Below are 22,625 nucleotides of genomic sequence, written 5' to 3'. Positions count from 1 at the left end.
ATCCCTTTAACCTACCGAGATATTCTGAATTCCAGGAAAATTTTGTTTCAGAATGTTTTTAAAAGCGTCGAACAGCTTTCTTGTGAGCTTCAGCCGCACTCGAGCCACATATTATCAACAGAATCAGAGGTTTCCGCCAGCTTTTGTTCGGTTTGTTTTAATTTTTTTGAAAAATAGACACTTTTCTGCAGAAAATTTCGGAAATTTTTATTCAAAAAATAAATAAAATAGAAACAACTTTTTTGTAGTTATTTAATATAAAATTAAAAATTTTTAAAAACAGAAAACTGCAATTCTTTTTATTAAAAAAATCAACCTTTTTTTCAGTTTTTTACATAATTTTTTGTAGAAAACATTTCGAATTACCGAAATCTGAAAATTTTCAACATTTTGGAGCAAAAGCTTTAAAAAAATTGCAAATTTGAAGAAAATTTTTTTTGACTTCAAAAAAATTGGATTGCGAGGAAAAATCTTTAAAAATGCCACAATTTAATGCTAAAAATTGAAATTTTATCGCCAAAATTTGAAAAATGTAGAAAAATATACCGGAAAAAAACTTTTAGACATTAAAAAAAATTAATTTTTTTTTAAATCGAATTTTTCAAAACTTTCGCAAAAATATTCATTTTTTATTCTCTAAATTCTAAAAAAAAATTGAAAATATTTAGAAGCTTGAAAAAACCACTTTTTTTTGAAAATTGGAATTTTCGTTAGAATTTGCAGAAAATTTTAAAATTTAAATTAAATTTTTTTGCAGTCGTTTCCTTCTCCGCTACCCAAGTGCTCATCTATATCTTGTCTTTGGTCTCTGCTCGTCGGCAATGGTGGCTCCAGTTCTACACTCGGTTCGTGTGCAGTTTGACAATAATTTTAAATTTTATTTGTTAAATAACCGTTTTCAACACAATTTAAAAAATTTATTCAAAAGTTTTTTTCAAAAATTTCAAAACTTTAAAAAAACGTTTAAAAAACCGTTTTTTTTTCAATCTAATAAAAAAATTTGTGGCCGAGTTTTTACTATTCGCGGCCACATAGCAAAAAACACCGAAATTTCAGAAAAATTCGTTCAATTTTTCGAAAAATCGATAAAATCAATATATTAATTTTTCAGTGTTACCTGTACATGACAATGTCGAAAAACGAATTCGAACAGTATCGTGTGGAGCAGAATGCAGTCGTTTTGGAAAGACAGAAATTTGGTAAATTAATGATTCTTTTTTGGTTAAGGAAAAGAAAAATATGAGAAATTTCAGGGAAAGGATTGTGGTTTCCGTTTATGTCGAAAGAAGAACCAGCTCCAACGGCGCCGGCTCCTCAATAATTTTTGCTTTTTTTTTAAATTTCAATTGTTTTTGTTTTTGGAACAGCATTTAATAATAAAGAATAGAAATACCTTATTTTTTTTAACAGACAATTTGATAACAAAAAATAAGAAAAATAGCGTTGAAATTTAGGAATACCAGGTTTTTGGAAAATTAGGACACGCTCACTTTTTAAACATAAGTTTTGAGTTTTCAACAGTGAACAGTGTAGGATTAAAGTATTCCTACAGTACCACTACAGTACCTTGACATTATCCTCCACCAACTCCCGCGGGACCTTTAAAACCTTAACACACGAATTGTCCCAAACTACAGTAATCCTACAGTAGCCCCACAGCACCCCTACAGTACCACTACAGAAAACGCGCAATTTTTATGAATTTCCAAAAAAAAAATCAATGAATTTCAATAGGCGAAAAAATTACTTTAGTCAAAAATACATTTATTTCAAGAAAATTCAAACAATTTTTGTTACAATTTTTACAATTCTTTCTTCGATTACTCCTTTCTGACAGCTTTACTATTCGTCGCACACTCCGATCGATAATCAACATCCCAAATTGCCTGTTCGGCGCCTTGCCACGTGTTTGGTCCGTTTAAACGGAACACATATGGAACACAAGGACCAAAATAAACTCTCCAAGCAAGCAATGGATTCTTCATCCAAAGAGCCTTCATATCTGGATTACAACCAATTAGAGCACCGAGTTCATGGAGGTACGGTAGGAAATCGACTTGAATCGTGTGCCGACGGCTTTCCACGTACCGATTCGCCATTTGTTGACGCTTGGCAATTACGTTGTGGAACATCTGAATGATTTTTCATTTGGGATGGGTCTCGTAGCGATTTTGAAAAATTTTGAACCATTTTTTTGGGTTTATCAAGAAATTGAATAATTTTTCGAAAATAAAAAATTCTTCAATGTACATTTTTACTAATTGTTTCGAGTTTTTTTTATTAAATGTTAAAAAAATTAATTTTTCAGCTCACAACTAATTGTAAGTTTAAAAAATTGTGAGCACAAAAAAAAAGTTGGCGGCCGAATTTTTCACATGATTTCACTTTCTGCCTTTTTCAAATTTACTTATTCTGAAATGATCTGAAATAGAGTGGGAACTTGTCCCTCGAAAAAAAATTCTAACAGGGTTCCTTTCTCACGGCCGTGTATCACGGAAAGCTCGGCCACCCACTTTAAATCTAGGTGTTAGGTGGCCTAGAAAAATATATCTCGGCCACCTATTTTGAGAATTGATTCCATATAGTTGCAATGGATTCACGTTTCAAGTCATTTTGATGAGTAAAAATTTTAATGGTAAATAATAGACAAATCCAATCTGTAAATTTCGGCATGCCCTGGAAAAGTGGAAAACTCGGCCACGTACCTCCTCTTTACTCGGCAATTCTCTTCCAGCAGCAAAAGATTCCAAATAGACTCTCGCCTGCATTTCACTAATTGGCATAATTGATCCAATTACTTGAACCAAACCAATCACTGCTAAAGTATTCTTATCAGCTGTAGCCATTGGAAACATATATTTAAATGCATCCGTCTTATTCTCATCCACTTTTACCAAATTTCCATTTTCGATTAAATTGAAATGAAATGAAAATCCAGTTGCTAGAATCACTTCGTCCACATTTTCTACAAAAGTTCCATCCTCAAAATGGATAGAAGTCTCTGTAAATGATTTGATTCCTGGTTTTACTCGAACTGTTCCAGATGCAATTCTATTTGGTAATTCGTCGTTTACTGTGATATGTGCACTGAAAATTGTAAAAATTAAAAAATTTTCATAACTTCGAAAATTGAATTTGAATTTTGCATTTATATTGCTTGGAAAAAACTTGAATTCCCGCCAAATTGTTTTCAAACTTTAATTAAATGTTCGAAAAATAATTTTAAATTCAGCGTATTTCCACTATTTACGTGCAATTACGCGTCACCGTGTTTGTGTAAAAACTTACCCCATTGCAGGATGATTGGGCTTGAGCCCATACTTTGCATGATCGAATCTCATATTCAAAAGACGCTCGAAATTCCAATTGACAAGTGGAAATGGTATAGTTTCGGAGAGCCACATTTGGAATTTTCTGAAAAAAGAACACGTGAATACTTTAGCCATGTCCAGTCACATTATAGGATAACTGAAATTAAGGGTACCGTCAAAAATCGAAAATCGATAAATGTTCGGCAAGTTAACAAAAAAATTCAAGACTTCATCGAATTCATAATTCCTAAAAGTACTTTTTAAAATTTGAAATTTCCGGCAAATTGGCAAATTGCCGGAATTAAAAATTCCGGCAAATCGGCAAACCGGCAAATTGCCGATTTCCGAACTTGTCGACAAAAAAACTTGCCGAACGGCAATTGCCGCCCACCCCAGCTTCCAACGATTTTCGGAAAAATCGAAAAAGGGACACCCTAGTCTGAAATATCATAACTTACGAATTCAAGCACATATCCAGCGGTTCTCCACGATCAAAAAGTCGATTAAAAATCCAACTTCCACGTCGTGTAACCAGATAGACTTGCTTCGAAATTCTGCTCAACTCAACTGCCAAGTCACCACCCGAATTCCCGATTCCAACGACAACAACTGTCTTATCTTCATACCCTTTATGATCCTTATAATCATGAGAATGTGTAATACGACCCTTGAATTTTTCCTGTCCAGGCCATGGTTTTGGGATATGAGGGATTGCGTGATGTCCTGAGCATAGCATTACTCCGTCGAAAATTCGAGTTTTTTCAGCGCCAGTTCTGTAATTTGGAATTGTTAGCTTGTGACATATGGTTCATTACAGGGGTGGGCGGTAAACCCTTTTTTTTCGGCAATTCAGCAAACCGCCAAATTGGAAATTTGCCGAACTTGGAAAATTAATTTTAAAAATTAATTTTCTTTAAAAAAAAACCATAATTTCAATATTTAAGCAGTTATGGAAAAGTTCATAAGTTTTGCAAAATTTCAAATTTTTCAAAGAATTTATAAGAAAAAAGATTTAAAAAAAACTCACTCATCCGAATATCGGACCTTCCACTTCCCAGTGACGTCATAATCATCATTTCTATCAATTGAAATAACCGAGTTATTAAATTTAATATATTTCAAAAGTTCATGATGTTTTGCATAATTATTCAAATATCTGCACATTTCCGTGTTATGCATGAAATTAGCCATAGTGTCTTCAGGTGGAAAATCCGAGAATGACGTCATTTCCTTTGACGTATTGATTACGGTAGACTTCATGACCGTTGACACTGCAAAGAATCTATGAACAATTTCAAAAAATGTTATATTTTGCAAAAAGTTCGGTCACATAGCAAATCTTTAGTTTCAGGTTTTTTCCGTAAATTTTTGGAATGGTCTAATTTTGAAAAAAAAAACATAGGTTTCAATAAATACCGCGAACGTTCCCAGGAAATTTTAAAAATTAGTAGGTCATAACTAATTAATTATTAAAATTAAATTTACGACACTAAAAATTTAAAGACCTCCAATAAATATTTAGGCCACGCTTAAAATTTCTAGGCCACCAAAAAATATTCTGAGCCAACAATTGAAATTTTAGGGAACTGCAAACATGCTTAGGTCTTTTTTTTTATTTTCTAGGCTGCCATTTAAAATCCTAGAGACCTCCAAACGTTTCTAGGTGGTTTTGAGAACTTTCTAAAAATTTTAGGCCATCCCAAACATTTTCTAGCAGACCGAAAACGTTTCAGGTCATTTTAAAATTCTCTAGGACACCAACTAAAACTCTAGACTACCCTACTTTCTAGACCATATCCGAAACATATATTGGTGGCCTAGAAATTCCAATATGGAAGAGTTTTCCCGCAGTGTTTAGGTTTTCGTCAAAGTTTCATTTTTTTGAAAACTGGCTCACACTCGGTCTTATATGGCTTATAATTCCATAATCCTCCGACTTCATTAGTTTTTTCAAAGCAAGTCACCTCGACATTCGGGTACAGCAGGGCATGTCTGAAAATATAGAAAACAATTATTGGAGAATTCGTTTTTTTTTGTTTTCTGGTCTCTACGGCTGCCTGCAAGAAATTTGCCGTATTGAGAAAAAAAAACAACAAGGTCGTCGAGATACAGTTGATAAGAAAAATGATTTGGCAAATTCGAAAAAGGTCGAAAGTTCAATTTGGCCAACAAAGTTAGGCTATATTTTTGACGTGGCCTAGAAATCTTTATGAAAACCTAACTTTTCAAAAAAGTGCCCTATAAATTCCTGTGTTGACCTAAGTTTTTTAGCCTGGCCTAGGAATTACTATCATGGCCTAAACTTGTGAAAGGTGGCCTAGAAATACATGTGATCGCTCAACTTACAAAAACGTGACCAAGAAATTTTTGTAATAACCTAAATTTTGAATTCGTGACCTAAAAAATTCAACGATGGTCTAACTTTTTGACGCATGTTCTAGAAATTGATTTGGTGGTCTAACTTTTGAAGCCACGACCTAAAACTGGCCTAGAAAAGAGAAAATTTCTTTCTAGCATGACCTAGAAATTTTCAAATACATACCTTATCGACGGAAGCCCTGACGCCCCAGCACCCACAACAAGAAGTTGCTTCTTTGTTTCTGGCATTGGCCTTTCTCTCGAGAAAAAAAATCAGGCTGACCAATTTGATCATCAAGATTCTCTTTTATAGATTTGGACGGCTACAACGGTGTGAATGCGAGATAGTACAGAAAATTGAGAGACGCCAGAACGTTCCAGTGATTGGGCCACACTGATTTTTTTGTCCAATCATTGTATTTATATAGGTTGAGAATACATAATAATATGTGAAAAATCATTGACACCCTGTAAAGTACTTTGTCGTCTCTGACGTCATACTTCACATAAAAATGTTTGTAAAGGTACTGCTAATTTATTTCCAACAAAAAATGTTGCGAGATTTTAGATATGAACTTTCACCAAGTTTTGACGGGAAACTCAAACTTTTTGGTTTTCTAAATTTTGCGATGCATGTAGGTAGGCATAATTAAAATGCGTTGACAAGCGTGAGGTAGACACCTAGGAAAATAGACTTGAGGTTGGAATTCAGTTAGACAATCACAACGAAGGAATGTATGACACCTACTAGGCAGGCACGAGGTAACTATGTATGTAGTCAGGTAGGCATGAGATAGGTGAGAAACCTAGCAGTGAACAGGCATCAGGCAGGCCTCAGACCTAAAAACTTTGAACCTTACCAGTTTCTTTGGCAAGTCTCTAACTTATTTGGATGCTTTTGGAATTTCTAAAATTTTTGAGATCCGAAAATTAAACTATATGGAAAATTAAGACTTTTTTCATTAAAATCCACTGAAACTATACAAATTTTAATTTAAAAAAACAAGAAATAAAATATTTCACTATCCAATATTTTTTTTTATAATCTAATTATTTTCTTTCTTTCCTTCAAAAAAATCCTATAAATACACGTGAACTTTAAAATCGGCATCAAACTGAAAAAATTATATATTAGAACCTTTCAAAAAAGTTTCAAAAATTTATTTTTTTTCAAATTTCCAACGAGAATAATAAAGTCGGCTCAGAATACTATTGATGAGCTTCGCAAACTTTCCGGTAAGAAACTTTAACATTTCGGAATATTAATAAAATTTTAGTGGGAAAATCATCTGAAGAAGTGCAGGAAATACAGAAGCAAAAACTCTCAAAAACGTTTGGCGAGATTTTTGGAGTCTCCGGAGCAGTGGCTGAAAAGCCGTGAGTTTTTGTTTGAAAGTATGGCGGTTACGGTTGTCCCGCCTTGTCATGATTTTGGAAATTTTTGGAAATGCATTTGAAATTTCTGGAAAATTCAGTGTACCATTGAAAAACACACTTCATATGTAATGACTACTGTTTCGAAAACTTCTGAAACTACCGTAAAAACGTAGTGTCAGGATGTCCCATCGCTCCGCTGCACACGAAATGGCGGGAAAATGTTATTTTGAAAATTTGTGACGTCATAGCGCATTTCGAAAATTTGTTTTTCAACTAAGGCGTCGATTTTCGTGAAATTTTTTATAATTTTCCACATAAAGTTTTGTGTTAGATAACATTATTAGTTTCTATTGTATTTTGCTTCAATTTCTCCACTTAACTTGCTAAATTTTTAGAATTCCAGTGGAATATTAATTTTATAAATTAACATGAGAAAGCTATTTGAAAAATTATGAATATTTCACGAAAATCGACTCTTAAATTGAAAAAAAATATACTCTGTGACGTCACGTTAATTTTCAAAAAATATTTTCCCGCATTTCGTGTGCAGTGGAGCGATGAGACAGCCTGACACCACGTGCGTAACCCAACTAGCACAGTTCTCTGGAAAACTAGAAACAATTAAGAAATTTCTTCCAGAAAAGAGAAAGAGATCAAAGTTCCGGCAAAAGAAATGACTTTTGAAGAAAAACGAAAGCATCTTGAGACCACTTACCCCAATAAAAGGACTCCGGAAAGCCGTGCCAAATCACGTGAAATTCTCAAGTTAATTGCCGACAACCTGGTAAGCTGAGGCTATTCAAGTGCGCACTAATTGACAATTTCAGGAAATGTTTCCAATCGCATCTCCAGAGTCTTCATCTTCCAAGGCTAAAACAGATCCGATGTCCCGTCTCGAGCACGGAAGCGAGTTCAACGATTTGACTGTTCCGAGAGTTGAAAAATTGACACCGGTGAGGTTTTATTCAATGCCTCGCCTTCTGCTAAAACACATAGATTTTCATAAAATTTATTGAAATTTAAAAAAATATCTCATCAAAATGCAGAAAAAGGCGACAGGTCGGCCTGAAACCGCGCCTGAACATTAGTTACGGTAGTTTCAAAAATATGCGAATACATAATTCCAGCAGCCGACAACTGCCTTGAACATGCAATTTTTCAGGTTTCCGAGTTGTACAGCATTGAAAACACGTCGTTGAAGTTTGGTACGGAAGACGATTTTTCTGATCTGTCATACTCGAATACTTCACCATTTCAATCTGTCTCAACTCTTTACGATCAGCCATCAACCCCATTCTCTGATGATTCGGATTTGGAGGCTACCCCGCGCACTTGTGTTCAATAAATATTACCAATTAGTTGCTCATTAAAAATTGTATTTAGATAAAAACCTCTATCAAATATGTAATATTGTAGCTCTAATTAAGGAAATTCACGAATCTACTTTTTAAAACATGATTTTCCCATTGCCACTAAATCTGAAACTCTACGAGATTTTTTTTTTAATTTTTGATTTTCAGTACGAAGTTACCCACTGAAAATTGTATTTGAATAAAAACCTCTATAAAATGGGTAATATTTTTGCACTAATTAAGAAAATTCACGAAGCAACATACGTACTAAATATCGAAAATAAGAAATTCTCGTAGAGTTTCAGATTTAATGGCATTCGAAAAAGCATGTTTTTTAAACTAGAAGTGGCAAATGGGACAGTGATTCGATCATAAAGAGGAGTCGATATTCAAAGGAACGACCGTATGCGTGCATTGTTTAAAATTGTTGTTAATGGGTCTTAATAAAACAAAAATCTTGATACATCATCATCATGGGGCATCATCTTTGTGGGAAACATCGATCAAAAACTAGGTAGCGTCTTCCCAGTTATGATCGATATACGATATGTCTCATCTTGTCTTACAACCACGTCATTAAATCCTGCAATATTCTGAAATTCGAAACATTGATGAGCTCCCTTGCAAGTATTTCTGTGGAAAATATTGCCGATTATATTCAAGAAGGTGTGTTTTATCTTTTTTGTACTGCGATTTTTTTCTAACTTTTATATTGCTTCTATGAACATTATACCGATCGTTTCAGTTCACTTCACATAGGATTTTGAACTCCAAAAATGTCGAACTGAAATTTTTGAAAGATCGAAAAAATTTGTCGAGTGTTTTGTTTCTGGTCCTGTTAGACTAGGCGACTGCAATAATTTGCAAAGAACTTATTCAGAAGTTATGCATTTCAATTTCAAGTTAATCAATTGATTGTATTTGAAAACCACGTACTAATCATATTATTTCACAGGTCGTTACGACAACATACCGGAATATGATCTTGACATCGAATGTAGTAACCAAATATATTCCAAACTTTTGGCACTTGACGCCAAATGGTCCATAGCTAAACATCCTAGACTCAGATTTCACTTGAAACATGTTATCTGATGGATTATATGCTACACATGGAAACAATCAAAGTTCTCAGAAAACAAGAGCTTCGTTCGTTCGTGGTTGGTTGCGAGGAGAATACTAATCAGTATACCGAAAAGAATGGTGAGGATATTGTTTTTTATTTACTTATGTAGTAGCCGTACACCAAAATTAAACTTTATGTTTGTTTCTATTTGAAATAATGAATTAATTGAAACTTGTTGTTAGGTTGCAATTTTAGTCTTAGGAACCCGTCACTTCTAAAAGTAAGCCTAACTTTGTAAAATAGGCCGCAGTCGTGTTTTAATGGTTAAAGTTTGGCGTAGTACGGCTTCTACATACTTGGCAAATTGCTACTCCATTAGCTTTCTCACAAAATGTTATATTCGCGACCGCGCCCCCGAACCGAGTATTTTGAAACTACATCCCCATTTTTCGAAACTCCACCTTTAATATGCTATATGAATTTTCAGAAATCGATATCATCAGTGTTTTGAGAAAAGGGTTAAACAACCGCTCCCAGCAAAAACTTCTTCATCTTGGACTTAACGGACAACTTATATTGCGCCGTGACTGGATTAACAAGGTTTATAAATGGCATTCTTAAAGCTAGGGCTTCCATGGAAGGTACGCGCGGATTCAGGGCATGACGCCTGCTTGGAACCTGCCAACTTCCTTGACTTAATTCTGCATTATTGATTGTAATCAAAAAGTTAGTGTTTGCACCACATATACATGGAGGTGCCAACGGGGTCGACCGGAGACCTTCTTGAGCGGGTCGGCCTTCTGGTCGGTCCTCGATTCGCTCATACAGATGAACCGTTGGTAAATATAGTTTCTAATACGATTCCTGAAAGAACTTTCGACCCAATGTGAAGCTCCGCGCGACCTGCAGACACTTTCAAACAGGGTCGACCCAATGCCACCTCCACATGGTGCAATAGAAACTTCTTTTGCGCCGCTGTTTTTCAATATTACAGATAAGTAATGTACACTAATTGATTTTCAGCTTAATAATATGCTTCCTTCACTACGAAGCTTTGATATGAGTAACAGTCAACTCGACGCCAAAGACTTCTTCAGATTGTGCAAGAACTTCCCAAATCTCGAGTTCTTGGACATTAGGGAGACTGGATTATCAACTATATCAGGACTAAATCGCTTACAAAACTTGCAAATTTTGAAAATGCAAAATATGGAGTTCCATAATCATTTCGATATCATTGATCTTTTTGGTTTAACTAAATTGAAAATTTTGGATGTGTCCTGCAATAGGTTTGATTTGGGCAATCTGTGGTTTTTGAAAAATGTATCAATCTGTTTTTAGATACCTTAAAAAACGCAATATTATCAAACTTTACATAGAATGTGACATGGTGCTTCCGGAATTGCAGCTTTTGGATTGCAGCATGACAGATTTTGTTTATTTCATATTTGAAGTATTTCAGAATTTCAGTTTTTGACTTTTTAAGGCAAAATCCACATTCGGGACTCCACTTCTACAGGCGTTAGGCCTAAGTTTAAGCCTAAACCTAAGCCTGAGCCTAAATCTAACCTTAAGCCTAACCCTAAGACTGAACCTGAGCCTGAGCCTAAGACTAAGCCCGAGCCTGAGCGTAATCCTTAGCATAAGCCTGTAGCAAAACCATTGACGTACCCACGTAATCAATAAATTACAGACGTGATGGGCGGCCCTGTTACATCATCAATCAAGCTTATCCGCACTGAAACCTTGGAATTTTCATTAAATGCATTGCTTTATTACTTGGACTGCAAAAACAAGATGCTCGCGAAACGATGCATGAAAAGGATATTATTGTTTTTATACGAAAAACCAGAGCAGAACTATAACAAAGCTATAAAGGACTAAAAAAAAAAAAAAAAATGAAGATAGTTCCAAAACGCTTGAAGTTGGACTTGTTGGCACGATAATTGAATACATTGATAAGTTTGACGACGAGCAGGCTCAGATCGCAATGCTACATTCCTTAGGAGCTTTAGCCGAGTTGGAGAAATTCGATTCTCTACGTGACTTTTTCACTGAAGCCAACTTCTCTGCTATTGAGTGAGTTTAGTTAGAAAAATTGGAGTTTGACCTTCGCATATGTTGCGTACAAGTTGTGAGTGCTTATACTGAACTGCTGAACTTCAAACAAAAACGTAGCGCTTGTAGATTGTTTCATGATATTCATACTAAAGGTGGAGTACCGAAACTTGAGACTTTGCTTTTTAGACCCAAAATAGTCCAAAACTACCAAATTTCATAAAAAGACGTTCTGAAAAAAAATTATACAATTTTGTGTCCGCATCGACCGAAAAAACATTTCAATCCACGAAATAACATGAAATAAAATGCCAAAGCATGCATTGAAGAATGACAATTTTAAAAAATTAAGTTCCAACCGCTTCGACACCGAGAGGTTGCCAAAATTTGAGATTTTAACTACAAATAGGCCATTTTTTCCAAAACCTCGATGTGCTATAACTTTTTTTTGGAAAATTTTCAGAAGTCTCATTACGAAATTTGGTAGTTTTGGACCATTTTGGGTCTAAAAAAGGAAGGCCTCAAAGTTCGGTACTCCACCTTTAAAGTCTTATACTTCCATATCTCCTTTTCTTGGCTAATGTTAGAATATGGGTGTTCACATCGCATAAGACATGCTTTCTTTTCTGTAGTGTACTTGCAAATAGAGAGCTAAACATGTGGTGATACCAAGAAGCTGGTTGAAATAGCTGAAATAGCTGAACTACTATGAGTCACCCATTTAAAATTTAAAAAAATTGAATTGACCGTCAAAAAATTATTTGCCGACCGAATAATACGACCGAGTACTTCTGTTTAAAGAAGGAGTATCGTTAATGGGGAAATTGTTTTAAAATGTAGTGTTTGTATTCAAACTTCCAATTATTGCAAAAGAAAAACGGAAAAAATCCGTTAACATTCAGCATTTTAAGTCGAAGAAATCTTTAAAATTTAACTAGAGAAATCCTAGGCCACGACGATCATTCGAATTTTAATTTGTTTTGATATTGTATTTTGAAAAATACTTAATACAATTCCTTTTTCCCAGTTTTCTTTAACTTTTTGAGAAAAAAAAAGCGAATTAAAGTTCGAAAAAACTACATTTAGATCAATATTTTGTTTACGAATATGGCCTAGAAATCGCGTGGTGGCCTAGGATTCATTTGCGCGCGAAATTCAAATTCAGCCACTTTCAGCCACTTTCGTCGATTTCAGCGGCTAAATGGTCAATGTTAACGGATTTTTTCCGTTTTTCTTTTGCAATAATTGGAAGTTTGAGTACAAATACTACATTTTAAAACAATTTCCCCATTGACGATACTCCTTCTTTAAGGCAATACACCAGTGCTGTGCGGCTCTTGAAAAAAGTCGACTCTCGGCTCGCGCCGAGAGCCGAGTCAAAATTTTTTTCGGCTCTCGCCGAGAGCCGCACAGCACTGCAATACACCCACATGTGATAGGTGAAAAAATTTGAAAAACGTTTTCAGATTGATCGTCAGTAACCAACCTTTTAGAACCTTCCCTTGTTTATGGTACTACCTGGAAACGAGATCTCCGCTAATCTTTTTTTTATTATAAAAAAATCAACTATATTTTCAGAAATATGCTTAATCGATGGAATGATAATCGAGGCAATGTAGTATTATCAATTCTTGTACATCTTCTCAACTGTCTTGAAACTGTAAATCCACTACATGAAAAACTATGGAAATCTTCGAATAACGTGATTCTCGAATTTCTCTTGAATCACTCAATTACTGCCAATACTCTCCATCTCGGCAAAACGAAGCACGTGCTGAAAACATCAAAAGGAAGCGGACAAATTTTTTGGGCACTTCTCACTATCAAAAATGTTTACCCAGAAAGCGAAGAGTTTAGACGGGATATTCAAGAATCTGAGATTTTACACCACATTCGGTCTGTTCAATGTGATTCAATGGATGTAATGTTGCTGAAGAAAGAAGTTATTAATTTATTCAACTAATTTAAGTTTCATTTTCAAAACAGCTCAACTATTCTGCCCCCTTCTATTAGTGTCTTTCATCTGAGTTTTTATGCCCCCTTGTCAAAAATTTTCATGAAAATATTCGACTCCCCCTCCCCTCTATTTAACAATTTTTTAAGCGATTACCCAACCTCCGATTTTTGATTGTTTTGAATAAAATAATTTCTTAAATTAAAATTTTAAATCAAATTTGAATTAAATTATGCGGTTTTTAATTTGTAAGAAATTACCTAGATCACAACTCCACAAATGGGAGCAAACACAAATAAGATACACTTCAAAGAGAATCAGAATTTGTCAAATTGTTCGTTAAAATAATGTATATACATACGACAACTTATGAAAATTGAGTTCAAAACTAAAATATATACTGAAACATGTTAGTTGTTGTTTTCAGTGTAAACAGTGATTGGAGAAACTTTTAGACTGACTTTTCAAAATGTTCAAACTTTAGCTTACCAAGAGCTCAATAATCCGTTGCCCCCTTTTTTTTGCCCACAGGGATTATTCCTCTGTTGCCCCCATTTCCGTTGCCCACGTTGTGTTGCCTTTGAGCAGCGTTAAATCTGTTGCCCCCCTTTTCGTTGCCCCCGGGGATAATTAAATCCGTTGCCCCCGTGATCCGTTGCCCCCGTATCCGTTGCCCCTGGGGATTGTTGGCCCCCGTTGTCCCGTTTTTTAAATTCACGGGAACGGGACAAGTTCCCATATGAGTTTGTTTCAAATTTTAAAGTTATGTTTTCGAGTTTTGTATCAAGACTTAAATTTATGCGGATTAATGACTCACATGCAGTTTTCTTTAAATTCGCCTCAAATACACTAAAATTTACGCCAACTGTGCACTCTTTTTTTTAAACCGCTCCGATTGTCCCGTTTTTTGAGTGTTTTCACAGAAACGGGACGTCCCGCTGTCCCGTCTGTGTAATTTTTACGGGACATTGACATCCAAGTGGAGAAGAGGCTTAAAAATAAGAGGTTTGTTCCAGATAGAGTGGCCTAGCTGAAAATTTGGTACTTATAGGGTTTCGTTAAATTTCAATTACCAAAAAAACGTGAACTTTTTAAACGATTTGTATATATGAAGGGCTTTATTTGTAGAAATGAATACTTTGTTCCGTACTTTTGTTCGCGGTTTTAATTTGAAAAGTGGAAAATGAAATTTTAGAAAATTAAAACATTTTGGGGGGAACGCAACATTTAAGTACCAGTCGACTTGATAAACTTATACAGCTTAAGGGAAACAATTTGAAGAAATTTCTAGCTAGGCCATTTTAACTGGAATAAATCTCCTATTTTTAGGCCTAAACTCAATTTTGTCGAATTTTGTTGTTGTTTTGTAATGGTAAAATTTGAAAGAATTTTCAGCCAGCTCACTGCTGAAATTGAAATCATTTTTTTAAATTTGATTTTTTGAGGAAATTGTTGTTTTTCTCAAAAACGAGGCGGACAAGATGGTCTAAAAGTAAAAAAAAGACAAAAAAAAGGAAATTACAAAAAAAATTAATTATGGTAAAAACTCCAGAGAAACTTAAGCTAAAAACACTAAAACTTTTCATGTAAAAATTTTTGAGAAAAGGCCAAAAAAAAAATTGTTTTAAGTGTTAGACAAAAATCACAAAAATAAATTTAAAAATCAAAAATCAAAACAATTAGTCTTTCCAAAATAAATTATTAAAACCTTTACAAAAAAATTTCCAAAAAATGAAACTTTTGCGATTTTTTACTGCAAGTTGGCAAAAGTTCAAAAAATTGATTTTTTTTTCTAAAATTCTAAAAATAAAACTAAATTTTAGCTTTTAATATTTTTAAGGACAAGGATACATTTCTCTTCTAATTTCCCAATTTTTTACAGAGAATGGAAGAAAAAATACAGAGAATGGAAGATACATCCACTTCATTCCCATCGTGTCGCAAGTTCTGTGGATCTGTTGAATGGCGGTGGAGGTGGTGGCACACCGACGCTCAAGAGCTACGAACCACGGCGGAGTGACGTTGGAGCCAACTCTGGCGATGGAACTTCTGGTGGTGGATCGGATGATGCGATTAAGGAGAATCAGAGACAACACTTCTCACCGCCTGCCATGCCTCAAACCGTAGCTGGGAAGAAGAAGCGAGAGTCGAGGAAGATCGGAACGAATTCGAAGCATAATGATGAGGAGGACGAGTGTTTTGAAGTTATCAATAATTGTTTAATGTTGGAGATGGGAATTCTGTGCTGGATCACTTGAAGAACGTGATGAATGGATTCAGGCGATTGGTGGTGAAATTGAGAAATCTCTTGGAAAAGAGGTAGCGAATGCGAAGACCAACAATCGAGCGGTGGCGAATCGTCCGGATATTGCGGCACTTCGATCACTACCTGGAAACGGTCGGTGTTTTTCACATTTTTAAGTTCATGGCATTTATACAACTTTTGATCTTTTAAAAAGATTCTAGAAATTTCAGAAAACTTTAGAACGCTCTACGAACTTCTAGACTTTTCCAGAAGATCATTCCAGAGTCTTGTCGAACTTTTTAGAAAGTTCTGGAACATTTCAGACAATTCTTGAATTTTCTATAACGATTTAGAACATTCCAGAATTTTCCCGATTTTTTTTAGAAAGTTTTGGAACATTGAAGACTTTTCCCGATTTTTCTAGAAAGTTCTGGAACGTTCCAGAATTTTTTCGAAATTTCCAGAAGATTCTAGATTTCCAGAATTTTAGAATTTTCAGAAAGTTTGAATTTCCCGCCAAAATATTTTTTTTAGAAAATTTAAATTTCCCGCCAAAATATTATTTCAAGAAAATTTAAATTTCCCGCCAAAATATTTTTCACTAAAAATTTGAATTTCCCGCCAAAATATTTTTCACTAAAAATTTGAATTTCCCGCCAAAATATTTTTCACTAAAAATTTGAATTTCCCGCCAAAATATTTTTCACTAAAAATTTGAATTTCCCGCCAAAATATTTTTCACTAAAAATTTGAATTTCCCGCCAAAATATTTTTCACTAAAAATTTGAATTTCCCGCCAAAATATTTTTCACAAAAAATTTGAATTTCCCGCTATAATTTTTTCACAAAAAATTTGAATTTCCCGCCAAAATATTTTTCACAAAAAATTTGAATTTCCCGCCAAAATATTTTTCACTAAAAATTTGAATTTCCCGCCAAAATATTTTTCACTAAAAATTTGAATTTCCCGCCAAAATATTTTTCACTAAAAATTTGAATTTCCCGCCAAAATATTTTTCACTAAAAATTTGAATTTCCCGCCAAAATATTTTTCACTAAAAATTTGAATTTCCCGCCAAAATATTTTTCACTAAAAATTTGAATTTCCCGCCAAAATATTTTTCACAAAAAATTTGAATTTCCCGCTATAATTTTTTCACAAAAAATTTGAATTTCCCGCCAAAATATTTTTCACAAAAAATTTGAATTTCCCGCCAAAATATTTTTCACTAAAAATTTGAATTTTCCGCCAAAATATTTTTCACTAAAAATTTGAATTTTCCGCCAAAATATTTTTTTTAGAAAATTTAAATTTCCCGCCAAAATATTTTTCACTAAAAATTTGAATTTCCCGCCAAAATATTTTTCACTAAAAATTTGAATTTCCCGCCAAAATATTTTTCACTAAAAATTTGAATTTTCCGCCAAAATATTTTTCACAAAAAATTTGAATTTCCCGCCAAAATATTTTTCACTAAAAATTTGAATTTTCCGCCAAAATATTTTTCACAAAAAATTTGAATTTCCCGCTATAATTTTTTCACAAAAAAATTTGAATTTCCCGCCAAAATATTTTTCACTAAAAATTTGAATTTTCCGCCAAAATATTTTTCACTAAAAATTTGAATTTCCCGCCAAAGTATTTTTCACAAAAAATTTGAATTTCCCGCCATGAAGTTCTTGATCTCCTCGACGGTTCTTGGCAGATCGCTGAGGTTCTCGTTTCAGATCCACGTATTATCTCAATTAACTTTTCGGCAAGTTTCAGAAATGTTTTGAACTCTTAGTTCGATAATCTTCAGAAATGGTTTTCTCAAAAACTGTTGAAGATCTTTGGAATATTTTGAAAATTTATAAAAACGCTGAAAAGCTTTTGACAACTCCAAAGACTTGTGGATAGTTTGAAAATTTTAGAAAAGCTCACAAAAATCAGAGAATTTGGCGAAACAAAACACTAAATTCATCAAAGCCAGTAAAATACAGATATTTCAGTTCAAATTTCATTGTTCTAGTCTACACAGTGACCTATGTAACATGTACGCGTTTCTCTCCAGTTCTATTCCGAAAGTGCCTAAATTTTGACAAAAAATATTAAGTTTTGTTCAACGAATTTATGTTATATTTTCTTTTTCTTGACAAGGAACCATAAAGTTATAATATCAACTAAGCAGAGAGTCTCAAACTATCTACAAGTTTTTGGGGTTGTCAAAAGCTTTTCAGTGTTTTTATAAATTTTCAAAATGTTCCAAAGATCTTCAACAGTTCTGTGAAAAACACTTCCTGAAGATTTTCGAACTAAGAGTTCAAAACATTTCTGAAACTTGTCGAAAAATTTATTGAACAAATGGCTTCTGACTTTTCCACAAATGTGTTAAATTCCCAGCAATTTGATTTTCGGACTTATCAGAATTACATATTTACAGAAAATTTCAGATGTTCTTCAAACTTTTCAGACATATAAATTTTCCCGAAATTTTTATTTCGAATTTTTGCAAACATGTTTAAAAAGAATTCAGTGAAAATTTGAATTTCCTAATTCCAAAAATGAACAGAAACTTTTCGACTTTTTAAAAGAATTTGAAAGGGATTCAAATTAAGTTGGTGATTTGTTTTGTTTGTATCACTAAATAAAGTTTACGAAAAAAAAATTCTAAGTAATTTTCAAGGATTTGAAAGTTTTATTTTATGTTATTATTCAAAGAAAATTTGTCATGCCATACAAGAAAGTTAATAGCGTCGTGCATAAAAATTACAGTAGCATGTAATCCATCATCTCGTTCAATATCATCTCCATCTGCACAATCAACCCGTTCCAATCCATCACTGAAAATAATATTCTCTCGGGAAGCTTGCAATTTTGGTTTAATTTGGGTAAGTTTAAACATTGCTCGTTTAGTTATAACTCTTTAAGAATCATTGCTATTAGGTCCTTCAATAAGTTTTGTCGTTTTTTCTTAAATATTTTTTGTGGGTATATAGAAGACTGTTAGTAATGATAAGCCCAACAATATCAGCCATATCGGTCTACTTCAGATATTTTAAATCTCAGAACTGTGATGACGAATAAAATTTTTTTTTCGATTTTTTTTATTTTTGGCAAAATGAAAAAGTTTATATGCCTAGATGTATTAGACAGTTTATCAAAGTGGCCAAAAATGCTTGCAAAAATGACTTTTTAAACTTTGAAGGACGCTAACTTCCAGGAGATACAAAAAAGTAATCAATTACAATATTAATAAGCACATTTATTACTACATTTTATCAGTTTACCACTTTTTCTATCTTCACCCGCTGCTGAGTTACAGTCAGTAAATACAAGACAAGTCCAAGATTCAATAAACATTATTTTTCCAGCTTTTTGCCTGTAACTCCGAAACCAGTCGTTTGACAAAACTTTGTCAACAAACAAAACAATCACCTTTTAATTTTACAAATTTTCGTAGTTAAAAATTTTGTAATATTTTTAGCGTTGGAAAATATATGTCATTTAAGCGAACTAGCCTAAATTTGTGAAACTTTTCAAAGATCATCGTGAAAACATTTTTTTTCGCCATCACAGTTCTGAGATTTGAAATATCTGGAAGTAGTCCGATATGGCTGATATTGTTGGGCTTATCATTACTAACAGTCTTCTATATATAACCACAAAATATATCTAAGAAAAATCGAAACTGAGAAAAAACGACAAAACTTATTGAAGGACCTAATATTCACAAGTCACAATCTCAACTGACTCCAATCCACATTTGATGGCCAGTAAACAAACCAAAAAAATTGCGGTCGGCGTCTTCTGTCCCATTTCGAATGTTTAACGCCAAGCAAAATCTCATCGACCCAACTAGGCTCACAGAAATAATTCAAACGAAGTTTTCTTAATTTCGGCACCGCTCCTGCCATCCAATGATGAATAAATTGATTGATATGCTGTGATGTGAATAGATGTCTCCATAATTTAATGACTTCACAATCCATGTTCACCAAGTCTTTCAGGGTTATATATTCTGCGGTGAATATATCCAAGCGAGGAATTTTTAACATCTGCAATATGAATGGTTCAAATTCTACGTAAAGTGCAGAATGTGAAATAAAATAGATATATTGCCATCTGAACTGTTATCATTTCATTACCGCAGCACAACGCAATCTATATCACGATCAGAGATGTGCGGCTGTCGGCTGGCGCCGACAGCCGACACCTAGCAAAGTTTCGGCTGGCGGCGCAAGCCGCCAGCCGAAAATCCTCAATTTTACACATCCCTGATCACGATTTCAAACGTGGGTGTGCGGCAATCGGAAACTTTCGGATTTTAATATTTGCAATGCACCCTTGTTATCAAATAACCGAACTCACAGCTTCATTATTCATACTTCCCAATAATTCACATCGAACTAGCATTCCATAGTTGACATTGATCTTGTTCAATAGAAATTGCATTTCTTCGGTCGAGATATTGGAATCTCTCCCGCCAATCTCTATGTAGTGACACTTTCGAAATATTGGATGATTTAAAATTGATTGATAATCACCAAAAAGTACATCTTTGTCGATTATCAAATCCAAGTGGTCGATTGTAAATATTCCATCAAAACAATTTAAGAATTTCAAAAGTTGTTTTGAACTTCTATACTCGAATATTGACTGATCGCGTTGTTTCTTGTTCCAATTGTTTATCGAACTAAAATATTATCGAAAAAAATACGATCGCAATTGTTTCACAAGATTTGTTTTTGGTCTACCTGCTGAACTGAACTCCTCTCCTTTCTCCAAACAAGCTTTCTAAACAAGAAAACAGCGGTAAAAAAATTGGGGGAGGAGTCCAATTCACCAGGTAGATCAAAACTAAATTTTGTAAAACATTTGCGATCGTATTTTTTCGATAATAATCATTCAAATTCTTATGATTAATATAAACATACTGAAACCAATCAATCCAGAAATCGACACTGTACATTGTCAAAATATAGTCATTCATATTCTCTTGATTTGCGACATAAGAATAGGCAGACACGACGTCACTCTTTGTTTCTAAAAGAATAATTCTCTGGTAGAATAAAGGTTGATGGAATTTATCAATATGATACTCGAAATGATTATCAATAATTAATTTGTGCACTTTTCTTCTGGCGTTCTTTATGTTTATGCGCATCTTCTTCGAAGTCTTCGAAAGTTTTGATCTAAAAGAATGTTTTGGGCATTTGTAAAATAGAATCAAAGTATTATCCTTTCTCCTATTATAAGACTCACACTGATTGAATATCCAATTGATTAATGACATTTGTTAATGCAACAAGCGGTAAATTGAGTATCTTGAATGAGTTCTTCTACAAATTAAAAGACAGCTGAATTTTCGATTATTATGATTACTTACTTTGAACTTTACTCGGAAAAAAGTGAATGGTAATTTGAATATTCGCATCGTAGATATTTAATGTTGTTATAACAATAATAAAAAGGCAAAATTATATTTAACAGCAAATCTGATGGATTATAATTCCGGGCAACTGGCGAGAAACGCGCAGTTTATACAAAAATCGATATATATATATATACATATATTGATCGATATACAATATGTCACAACTTGTCTCACAACCACGTCATTAAATCCTGTCATATCCTGCAATTCAAAACAATGCTGAGCTCCCTTGCGAGTATTTCTGTGAAAAAGATTGCCGATTATATTCAAGAATGTGTATTTTACCGTATTCCTTATATTAGTATGACTGCCATACTAATTTTCAGAACATTTTTTCTGTGTATGAGCTTTCTAGTTTCAACATGCAGTAGTTCAAAATTGGTATGTTTTTTTTTAAATAAAAAAACAAATTGCATCATTTTTTACGCGCAAATTTGTTCGGAAAACGTTTCGCATAAAACATGGTGCATCGTGTTGGGATTTTCGCAAATTATATTGTGTTAAATAATTATGCTCAATTTTTTAATTAAACAAAATATTTCCTAAATTTTTAAAAATTGAATTATGGTGAATTGTGTGTATTGCATCGCATTTCGTGCCCGAATTTTTTCTGATATTTTGGCGGGAAATTAAAATTTTTAGTGAAAAATATTTTGGCGGGAAATTCAAATTTTTAGTGAAAAAAATTTTGGCGGAAAATTCAAATTTTTTGTGAAAAATATTTTGGCGGGAAATTCAAATTTTTTGTGAAAAAATTATAGCGGGAAATTCAAATTTTAGTGAAAAATATTTTGGCGGGAAATTCAAATTTTTAGTGAAAAATATTTTGGCGGAAAATTCAAATTTTTAGTGAAAAATATTTTGGCGGGAAATTCAAATTTTTTGTGAAAAATATTTTGGCGGAAAATTCAAATTTTTTGTGAAAAATATTTTGGCGGGAAATTAAAATTTTTAGTGAAAAATATTTTGGCGGGAAATTCAAATTTTTAGTGAAAAATATTTTGGCGGGAAATTCAAATTTTTAGTGAAAAATATTTTGGCGGGAAATTCAAACTTTCTGAAAATTCTAAAATTCTGGAAATCTAGAATCTTCTGGAAATTTCGAAAAAATTCTGGAACGTTCCAGAACTTTCCAGAAAAATCGGGAAAAGTCTTCAATGTTCCAGAACTTTCTAAAAAAAATCGGGAAAATTCTGGAATGTTCTAAATCGGTATAGAAAATTCAAGAATTGTCTGAAATGTTCCAGAACTTTCTAAAAAGTTCGACAAAACTCTGGAATGATCTTCTGGAAAAGTCTAGAAGTTCGTAGAGCGTTCTAAAGTTTTCTGAAATTTCTAGAATCTTTTTAAAAGATCAAAAGTTGTATAAATGCCATGAACTTAAAAATGTGAAAAAAATGACGTTTGCCAAAAACTTTCGGAAGGAACGTAGAAAAGTTGCATATGATCATATGGCATGAAGAACGTCTAGAAACGTTCATGAAATT

At 33.5% G+C, this 22,625-nt stretch overlaps 6 protein-coding genes, 1 non-coding gene and 1 pseudogene across 9 annotated transcripts; 6 read left to right on the top strand and 2 right to left on the bottom strand.

Moving 5' to 3' along the window:
* Positions 1 to 51: 51 nt before the first annotated feature.
* Positions 52 to 1,396, top strand: Y39A1A.20 (uncharacterized protein). Its single transcript, NM_066956.5, has 4 exons — positions 52 to 150; positions 758 to 845; positions 1,112 to 1,199; positions 1,254 to 1,396. The coding sequence occupies exons 1-4, from the start codon at positions 53 to 55 to the stop codon at positions 1,319 to 1,321; spliced, it is 342 nt and encodes a 113-aa protein (NP_499357.2). The 5' UTR covers position 52; the 3' UTR covers positions 1,322 to 1,396.
* Positions 1,397 to 1,750: 354 nt separating this feature from the next.
* fmo-3 (Flavin-containing monooxygenase) lies at positions 1,751 to 5,931 on the bottom strand. Of its 2 annotated transcripts, NM_066955.7 has the most exons (7): positions 5,854 to 5,931; positions 5,209 to 5,303; positions 4,339 to 4,582; positions 3,770 to 4,084; positions 3,289 to 3,414; positions 2,706 to 3,087; positions 1,751 to 2,132 (listed from the first exon to the last, which is right to left on the bottom strand). In NM_066955.7, exons 1-7 carry the CDS (start codon positions 5,916 to 5,918, stop codon positions 1,821 to 1,823), a joined length of 1,539 nt encoding a protein of 512 aa, NP_499356.1. In that variant the 5' UTR covers positions 5,919 to 5,931; the 3' UTR covers positions 1,751 to 1,820. The 2 variants fall into 2 exon arrangements, with proteins under 2 accessions (NP_499356.1, NP_001380215.1); NM_001392204.1 differs by lacking the exon at positions 5,209 to 5,303 and having other exon boundaries at positions 1,756 to 2,132; positions 5,854 to 5,892.
* Positions 5,932 to 6,126: 195 nt separating this feature from the next.
* Y39A1A.18 (BHLH domain-containing protein) lies at positions 6,127 to 8,758 on the top strand. Its single transcript, NM_001379912.1, has 5 exons — positions 6,127 to 6,193; positions 6,947 to 7,046; positions 7,686 to 7,830; positions 7,874 to 7,999; positions 8,209 to 8,758. Exons 3-5 carry the CDS (start codon positions 7,720 to 7,722, stop codon positions 8,389 to 8,391), a joined length of 420 nt encoding a protein of 139 aa, NP_001366655.1. The 5' UTR covers positions 6,127 to 6,193; positions 6,947 to 7,046; positions 7,686 to 7,719; the 3' UTR covers positions 8,392 to 8,758.
* On the top strand, positions 7,450 to 7,470 carry 21ur-11564. Its single transcript, NR_052707.1, has one exon.
* A 734-nt stretch (positions 8,759 to 9,492) lies between the features above and the next one.
* Positions 9,493 to 10,941, top strand: Y39A1A.17 (Leucine rich repeat protein; the record flags this gene model as incomplete). The annotated part of the gene is made up of 4 exons (NM_001379911.1): positions 9,493 to 9,601; positions 9,952 to 10,064; positions 10,488 to 10,753; positions 10,806 to 10,941. 4 exons carry the CDS (start codon positions 9,493 to 9,495, stop codon positions 10,939 to 10,941), a joined length of 624 nt encoding a protein of 207 aa, NP_001366658.1.
* A 513-nt stretch (positions 10,942 to 11,454) lies between these two features.
* On the top strand, positions 11,455 to 13,485 carry Y39A1A.31 (uncharacterized protein; the record flags this gene model as incomplete). Its single annotated transcript, NM_001379910.1, has 2 exons — positions 11,455 to 11,543; positions 13,101 to 13,485. 2 exons carry the CDS (start codon positions 11,455 to 11,457, stop codon positions 13,483 to 13,485), a joined length of 474 nt encoding a protein of 157 aa, NP_001366817.1.
* A 1,901-nt stretch (positions 13,486 to 15,386) lies between these two features.
* On the top strand, positions 15,387 to 15,881 carry Y39A1A.25 (annotated as a pseudogene). Its single transcript has one exon. A coding segment is annotated over exon 1 (495 nt).
* A 2,313-nt stretch (positions 15,882 to 18,194) lies between these two features.
* Positions 18,195 to 21,341, bottom strand: Y39A1A.16 (F-box domain-containing protein). The gene is made up of 6 exons (NM_066952.2): positions 21,091 to 21,341; positions 20,967 to 21,043; positions 20,639 to 20,896; positions 20,073 to 20,397; positions 19,488 to 19,759; positions 18,195 to 18,544 (listed from the first exon to the last, which is right to left on the bottom strand). Exons 1-6 carry the CDS (start codon positions 21,136 to 21,138, stop codon positions 18,400 to 18,402), a joined length of 1,125 nt encoding a protein of 374 aa, NP_499353.1. The 5' UTR covers positions 21,139 to 21,341; the 3' UTR covers positions 18,195 to 18,399.
* Positions 21,342 to 22,625: the final 1,284 nt, after the last annotated feature.

Source organism: Caenorhabditis elegans, chromosome III (assembly GCF_000002985.6).
Source record: "Caenorhabditis elegans chromosome III".
Classification (NCBI taxonomy): domain Eukaryota; kingdom Metazoa; phylum Nematoda; class Chromadorea; order Rhabditida; family Rhabditidae; genus Caenorhabditis; species Caenorhabditis elegans.
Note: the sequence above shows the minus strand (reverse complement) of the source record. Positions and strands in the feature narration are given on the sequence as shown.

Bases quoted from the DNA above. Each gene is read 5' to 3' on its own strand.
- Y39A1A.20 (NM_066956.5), top strand. From the start codon at position 53: ATGTTTTTAAAAGCGTCGAACAGCTTTCTTGTGAGCTTCAGCCGCACT. The intron at 151-757 runs GTTTGTTTTAAT...ATTTTTTTGCAG, and splicing joins TTTCCGCCAGCTTTTGTTCG to TCGTTTCCTTCTCCGCTACC. The intron at 846-1,111 runs GTTCGTGTGCAG...TTAATTTTTCAG, and splicing joins TGGCTCCAGTTCTACACTCG to TGTTACCTGTACATGACAAT.
- fmo-3 (NM_066955.7), bottom strand. From the start codon at position 5,918: ATGCCAGAAACAAAGAAGCAACTTCTTGTTGTGGGTGCTGGGGCGTCA. The intron at 4,085-4,338 runs GTGAGTTTTTTT...TCCAAATTACAG, and splicing joins AAGGTCCGATATTCGGATGA to AACTGGCGCTGAAAAAACTC. The intron at 3,415-3,769 runs GTAAGTTATGAT...TTCTTTTTTCAG, and splicing joins CTGGATATGTGCTTGAATTC to AAAATTCCAAATGTGGCTCT.
- Y39A1A.16 (NM_066952.2), bottom strand. From the start codon at position 21,138: ATGCGAATATTCAAATTACCATTCACTTTTTTCCGAGTAAAGTTCAAA. The intron at 19,760-20,072 runs GTGAGTTCGGTT...TTCATATTGCAG, and splicing joins GAAGTATGAATAATGAAGCT to ATGTTAAAAATTCCTCGCTT. The intron at 18,545-19,487 runs GTTTGTTTACTG...TATTATTTTCAG, and splicing joins CGCCGACCGCAATTTTTTTG to TGATGGATTGGAACGGGTTG.
- Y39A1A.18 (NM_001379912.1), top strand. From the start codon at position 7,720: ATGACTTTTGAAGAAAAACGAAAGCATCTTGAGACCACTTACCCCAAT. The intron at 7,831-7,873 runs GTAAGCTGAGGC...TGACAATTTCAG, and splicing joins AGTTAATTGCCGACAACCTG to GAAATGTTTCCAATCGCATC. The intron at 8,000-8,208 runs GTGAGGTTTTAT...GCAATTTTTCAG, and splicing joins GAGTTGAAAAATTGACACCG to GTTTCCGAGTTGTACAGCAT.